Source organism: Saccostrea echinata, unplaced genomic scaffold (genome assembly GCF_033153115.1).
Source record: "Saccostrea echinata isolate AGI-Se365-2 ecotype Australia unplaced genomic scaffold, CSIRO_AGI_Sech_v1 ptg000046l, whole genome shotgun sequence".
NCBI classification, from domain to species: Eukaryota; Metazoa; Mollusca; class Bivalvia; order Ostreida; family Ostreidae; genus Saccostrea; species Saccostrea echinata.
In genome coordinates, this window is record NW_026889795.1 from 8,861,057 (window position 1) to 8,868,585 (window position 7,529).

The window sequence follows — 7,529 nt, forward strand, 5'->3', positions numbered from 1 at the left end:
CACACACACATACAAATGAAGTTTTGGGGTACATAGGAATCACCTTGTCCGTCTGTCCATGCAATCTTGTCCAGGCTATAGCTTTGTAATGGAGAATCATTGGAGATTCATACTTGGTACAAAGATTGTTTATGATATGACAGTTTGTGGTGATTTTGACCCAGGTCATTCCGGCAAGTTCAAGGTCACTGGCAGAAAAAGGGTAAAACTCTTTTATTAGGGTTAAACTTTGTAATGGAGATCCATTGGAAACTCATGCATGATACGAGGATTGTTTATAATCTGAGGGTGTGCCATGAACTTTACCCAAGGTCATTCCTGCAAGTTCAAGGTCACTGGCAGAAAAAGTGTAAGTTTCTTGTCTGGGCTATACATGTAACTTTGTTGCTTGTTACAAAGTCCAAAAGCCGAAAGGTCAAGGACTCAAGGTCGACCTTTTTTGATATTTCTCCATCTGAATGTTTCTCCCCAGTTTTCTCACCCTCTTTCCTATCTTAAGTGGGGGACACAAATTCTGGTATGTTTTCTGTATTTAGTTTTTGTGCTGAGTTTTTTATATATTGATTTGTTTAAATTCATTTTTCTCGGAGAATTTGATCTATTGAATGGAATTGATAAATTAAAAAGAAAACAAACTAAGGTAATAATTATATATTCACTGTTTTTTACTGTAACAAATGATTATTTTTCCTGTGACAGTATATTGTAATACCTGATGACAAATTTGAATGGAATTTAAATTATGACTAAACATTAATTACAATGACAGCTAATCACTGGTTTTATTTGTGAACTTAGGGAACAAAAACATCTCTGACTAAAAACATTTTTAACAAATTTGCATGTTTAACAAAAATTGGTGGCATATATATTAACTGAAATTAAAATTTGTATACTGGATACATTTATATTAATTGAAAAAAAGACACAGGAAAGGAAAATTAACTGGACTTTCATGTTGTAACATGATTACAAAATACAGTGTTTACTTTTCAAAAGCATAGAACAGAATTTGAAAATTTCATGCAGTCTTAAAACCTTTGGAAATCTCATAGTTTGTAGAAAATTTAATATAAACTCGTAGATTCTCATGCACAGAAAGACCAAAAATTACCTCTTTCATTCAAATTAGAAATTGCCACCCTTCACATCATTAATACACATATCTTGTTTTTAAAAATATACATACACTGTATTACATGTATTTAAAAGAAAAATTCTTTCAAAGTAGTTATTTTTTTTTTAAATCAAATAGTATAATGAACTTATTATTTACAGCAATTTATTTTGATTTTGGTAATGGAAAGGTTATAATTTGTATGTTTTCTCAATAAACGTACTTCCACATGTGCATATAGGCACAACTGAAGTTTTGTTGAATAATTTTCTGATGCACACCAGAGTAAGTATTACACATTACATTTATATCCAACTTAGAATGTACATGTATTACTGTAAAATTTTATAATGATAACTTTTATCAGACTGCTATATTTCATGTATTAGGTTAGTTTAACTTCATTCTTTAAAGTAAAGCACATTGTAATTCTTTTAACAGGATAACCAAAATATTTATAAATGATGTCTACATTTACAAAAGTTATTTCCCCTTTGCAGGGTTAAGCTGGACATACATTAAGGTATGATACTTTTTATTCCTCCATAACCATTACCAATTTTGATATATACTGACAAAGGGAGATGAAACTTAAGAATGCAGAGTAAAATTATTATTCTACATATATACCCCTCAATCAACCAGTAAAATACTTTGTGAATTTATCATAAATCCTGATTTTTAGCTCAGCTCAAGTAAGCTTTTCTGATCAAATATTGTCCGTTGTCTGTCATCGTGGTTGTTGTCATAATTTTTTTTTTTTTTACATTTTCATCTTCTCAACACACATTTTTCCAAGCAAGATTCAGTTAGAGAACAACCTCTTCTTACAGATTTCCACAAAAATTCTCAGATTAATCCTCATTAATCACCTGCGCCAGACTCTTTTATACACACAAAATAAATTCTACCTCCTACCACGGGTATAAAACAGAGTACATTTCAAAAGTACATTTTTCATAAGCATTTTGAACATGATGAATTTCAATCAAGGGTAGGTAAGCAGTGTATTTTTAAAATATTCAGACATATAAGACTTAAAAAACCTTTAACGACCCGTGAATTTTGCAATAGCTATCTAGCATTTTACATGCAGTTTGAAATAAAGTGTAAATTTCATGTCACTCTCCCCGTCATAATACCTCAAGTTTGCAGTGACCTGACGTCATTTTCCATTATGACGTCATATTTGGTAGTTCAGAGATGTGAAGGTACAGAGTGCACTGTCATATTCTACGGGAAGCCTTAACCTACCTGTGTTCTGTATGTTTTCATGTTTTCCTTTTATATTACATTTCTTTTATTGTGTTTTGCGTCTATGATTATTGTCATATCTGTATTTTGTATACAGTGGTTCTGTAATACTCAAAACTGAATTAAATCATTTATTTTTTTTTTACTTGCCGGAATCTAGACTTTAAGACACCGAAGGCCCTCTCAACGCAATTCCTTGTTTTGATGTGGCTCTCATTATACTTCTCCTGCTGTTGGGTCTGTGGAGAGAGTATTGGTGTCATTAGCCATGGGCGGAGAGGGTAACCACTGTCGCCCAAAAGCCAGCCCCCACCTGGTAGCTGCTCCATCGTTTCTGGAATGTTGCTGTTTGCAAGTATGTATGCGTCATGGGTTGCTCCTCCATACTTGCAAACTATATTTATAAATCTGAAATACATGATTAAATATTTGTTAAGATCATGCAATGTGGAAATCAGTGGTAGACACACAAATTCTCTTTCATTTTCGTTGATATATCCAGCAGTATTGCAATACCAATTTTTTTTTAGCTCACCAGAGCCAAAGGCTCAAGTGAGAATTCTGATCACAATTTGTCCGTTGTCTGCCGTCAACGGTGTTGATTTCAGCGTCATTAACTTTTTAGCTCACCTGAGCTGAAAGCTCAAGTGAGCTTTTCTGATCACCGTTTGTCCATTGTCCGTCCATCTGTCTGCCCGTCTGTCTGTAAACTTTTCACATTTTCAACTTCTTCTCAAGAACCACTGGGCCAATTTTAACCAGACTTGGTACAAAGCATCCTTATGTGAGGAGAGTTTAAATGGTTAAATTGAAGGGCCAAGCCCCCTTACAAAGGGAGATATCAAGAAAAGACAAAAAAAAGGGTGGGGTCATTAAAAAATCTTCTTCTCAAGAACTCACTGGGCCAGAAAAGCTGAAACTTATGTGAAAGCATCCTTGGGTAGTGTAGATTCTAAATTTTTCAAATCATGACCCTGGAGGTAGGGCAGGGCCACAATAGGGAATCCAATTACTACATTGAAATATATAGAAAAAAATTTTCTTCTCAAGAAGAACTAGGCCAGAAAAGCTGAAACTTATGTGGAAGCATCATGGGGTAGTATAGATTCTAAATTTTTCAAATCATGACCCCTGGGGGTAGGGTGGGGCCATAATAGGTATAAATACAAGGGGAAATCTGGTGAAGAACAGTTGGGCCAATGTAACTCAGGTGAGTGTTGTGGCCCATGTTACAATATCATCTTCTTCTCCAGAACCACTGAACTAGTTTCAACCAAACTTAGCATAGAGTATCCTTGGGTGAAGGGAATTCAAATTTGTTCAAATGAAAGGCCACACTTTCTTCTAAGGGGAGATAATTAAGAATTAGTAAAAAAGATAAGGCATCTATTAAAAATCTTCTTCTGAAGAACCACTGGGCCAGGAAAGATGAAACTTATGTGGAATCATCCTCGGGAAGTGTATATTCAAGGTTGTTCAAATCATAACCCTTGGAGGTAGGATGGGGCCACAATGGGGGATCAAAGCTTTACATATGAACATCTAGGAGAAGAAATCTGTTGATGAAGAACAGCAGGGCCATATTGTCTCAGTTAAGCATTGTGGCCCATGGGCCTCTTGATTACTGCTTGTGATATTAAAAGAATACTGGCACTGTGTTTATGCACATAAACTTTGATTTATATGAAAGGCTATTTCAAAGAACACCACATATACAGATTTTCCTAATAGGATATTTACTACAGCAATGACAGACTTACTTTTTCGTTAAAAAAAGGAATATTATTAAAATATATGATATATATTTACTTCAGGTCAGCTGTCACAATTCCTTGCATATTAATGGCATGAAACCCTTTCCTGGACACAAACACGTGTTCATCATCTGTAGACATTCCAATGATGGGAATCAGAGTCCCATCAATGGCCCCGACAACATTAGGAAAATTGGACAATCTCAGAAAGTCTTCTTTGGTTTTCAGAATCTCAGCTGGTCGAGAAGGGAAGATTATATTATGTAAACTTCCATTCAGGGCATCAACAACATCCATAAACATTCTGCTAAATGAGGGCTGAGAGATGCCATGAATGTCTGCAGCCTCAGACTGGAAATCTCCTTTGGCCATGCAGGACCCTGAGAGTTGACAATACCTAAGAATTTTGTACATAAATATTTCTAAATTGCATTTTCCTGTGGTATTTAAATTAATTATGTTTTCTCTGGATTAATATAAATGTTTAATAAATATGAGTATTTGAATATTTAACTATTCAATTGTATTAAATTGCTACAGAAGGGAATTACTTGATTGATTGATTGATTGTATGTTGTTTAACGTCCCATTCGAGAATTTTTCACTCATATAGAGACGTCACCATATACCGGTGAAGGGCTTCAAATTTTGACCTTTACTCGGCACTCAGGGCCATTGAGCAGTGAGGGATCTTTATCGTGCCAACGCCTGCCGTGACACGGGACCTCGGTTTTTAAGGTCTCATCCGAAGGACCCGCAACTTTCACTTCAAAGTGCCGAGCGCATGGCGAAGGAACAGTTGCTACCCATTTTTTTATCGACTTAGGTCAGTCGCGGCCGAGATTCGAACTCACGACCTCCCGATCACGGGAATTACTTGAACATATGTAGTGACATACACATCTGTTGCAAATTAAGAGGTCATGGCCTGATGTAGGTCACAGTTTGAGGCAACATGCAGACAATATTTCAGTGAGTGGGTGGTGTAACATTTAAATTGAAATGTTTGCCTCAAATATAAAAAGGAGAAATGTCCATGAATAAAAAAAAATTATAAGAAGCTTCACAGGATTTCATGTGACTAGTGAGCATTTAAACATTATTTATTTCTTAAGAATCTCAGAGGGTTTAGAAAATTTGATAATATATAAATCATGTTTTTGTACACTTAATTATCTTCTTTCTAAATTGACACTTGAGTTCAAGGTCAAAACATATTTAAGAGCTGTCTATACACTGCATACTAAAGAGTTCTGATTGTGTGGTATGTCTATGCAGATAGAGTAATCTGCCCCTTAATCTAGAATATAATAAATTGAAATGTACAATTCATCACTTAATGTGTGATTAAATTAAATTTTTCATAAGATTTAATAGGCCAATATGAATAGATTGAACACTGCACTTGCATGTATCTTGTCCACTTATGTAAAAAACAGTGATTTCTGTTCATCAGTACTCCATTGCCTTGAAACATTTTTCCTGGAGGTAAATGCAAGGTACCCTATGTTGAATATATTGATAAGCTCAGTAAATACACCTTTACACACTATTATTTTCTCTATATGCAAAATTAAAAACTCCTATAGTGCATAGAGGGAAAGATATATATACTATATAGTATATGGTTACTCAGGTGAGCATTGTGGTCTATTGACATTTCTTTCCTTCGTTTATGAAAGGGTTATATTCTTGAGAGGAGGGGATGTTTGAAATATTAAAAATCTCCTTTTCCTACATTTTCTGCCAAGTCTGTATTAACGATCTGCTCTAGCAAGTACATGAAGTGTACAGTATTGTAAATGAATACTATTCACTGAATAGATCTAAAATATAAATTATATATTGCAGAAACAATAATTATTGTTTTTAATGATTAGGTCTTTCCAATATACGATGACGAAAAATGCACGTATCGTTTCAATAATGTATGTATATTGTAACTGATAAGACGGAATATGAACGGAAACGAGTCTTGTTCATTAGATCCGCCACTATACACTCATCACGATTAGATCGGGCTCAATATTTACAAAACATCTTACCATAGAAGTCACTGGCAAAGGATTTGATCTGTTTGTGGGTCTCTCCAAGCGGTTTTCAACATTTTGTACAAAATCTAAGATGGTGTGCCGTGGGAATCTATATCTTTGTATCAATTCTAGGTCGCTGTAAATATCTAACGGATTGGTACGATCTCGGAAAACTCGCTGGCGTCTTAAACTACGATCTCTTGCTATGGTCAGTAGAAGTGCTGCCATTTTCTTGCTCGTAAATAAAGATAAGTGTAGGGGCACAGTAGACGTAGATTTAAGTTTAATTATGACGTAATTTAACGTCTACGATTTTTAGTAAATACGGTTTTAGACTTAAATCCACGCGACGTCTGAACTTACGTCTACGTTTACGTCTACGAACTTTCGTAAATATGAACACAGGCCTCCAGTCAGATGCTCTACCAATTGAACTATCTGGCCATCGGTGATCAAATCTGGCCGACCACAACATTCCTTCCTCTTTAAAAGTTATTCAACCCCAAAAGACACAAATCCAGACTCGTCCCTGGGAGACCTATAACTTGTGATTAGCAGGGTATGGCTTGGCACCAAATGTAACAAGAGAGGAGAGAATGCGACGAACCAGACCGGGATTCGAACCTGTCAGGTGCTTTACCATTGGAGCTCTCTGGCCACCGGCGATCGAATCTGTCTTACCCCCATAATATAAATACAACCCTTTGACAGGTGGATTTTTTCTTACCAGAAAAATCATATCTTTTACATATTGATGTATTCTTTACCACAAAGAAATGTGTATTTTTATATTTATCAAATTTGCAGTTATGTAAAAGATTCCCTGAAGCTTTAAAATGTGCTTAAAACATAACATTGCATTGTGAAGTTGATTTTGATTTTAAGTTGTAGGTTATATACAAGTTTCCTAAAATGATATCAAATTAATCCTCATTAATCGCATGCACCATACTGCATTACAAACATGTTTTAAAAAATCTACCTCTAACCACTGGTATAAAACAAAACACATTCCAATTGTTGTTCAATCATACTTTGCACCTTTGTTGTTTAATCATAATTACCGGTACTACATTTGTTGTTCAATTATAGCTACCACCTTTATTGTTTTATCATATTTAATCATCTTTGTTGTTTAATTAAGAAATGAATTTCATTTTTGAAGATTCATGAGGACATAGTTCATGTTCCTCATGAATTGTCAATAATTAAATGCATTTCGTATATTTACATTATTTTTCTGATGATTTGCCACAAATAACGCCATTAAACTGTCAAACAGTTTGCATTATAGTTTTGAGGTCAAGTAAGGTATTATGACGTAACAATGGAGATGTTCATGCCCATTCATGGTAGTTCATGAGAAAATGA

General features: G+C 34.8%; 1 protein-coding gene across 1 annotated transcript; it reads right to left on the reverse strand.

Annotated features, from left to right (window-relative positions):
• Positions 1 to 769: 769 nt before the first annotated feature.
• On the reverse strand, positions 770 to 4,428 carry LOC133202013 (putative nuclease HARBI1). The gene is made up of 3 exons (XM_061337791.1): positions 4,181 to 4,428; positions 2,518 to 2,779; positions 770 to 817 (listed from the first exon to the last, which is right to left on the reverse strand). The coding sequence occupies exons 1-3, from the start codon at positions 4,426 to 4,428 to the stop codon at positions 770 to 772; spliced, it is 558 nt and encodes a 185-aa protein (XP_061193775.1).
• Between the last annotated feature and the right edge of the window lie 3,101 nt (positions 4,429 to 7,529).

Coding starts and splice junctions, on each gene's coding strand:
- LOC133202013 (XM_061337791.1), bottom strand. CDS start 4,428: ATGTTTATGGATGTTGTTGATGCCCTGAATGGAAGTTTACATAATATA. Junction 2,780..4,180: donor ATTGTGACAGCTGACCTGAA/GTAAATATATAT, acceptor CATGTATTTCAG/ATTTATAAATATAGTTTGCA. Junction 818..2,517: donor TAAAGTCTAGATTCCGGCAA/GTAAAAAAAAAA, acceptor AAATGTTTTTAG/TCAGAGATGTTTTTGTTCCC.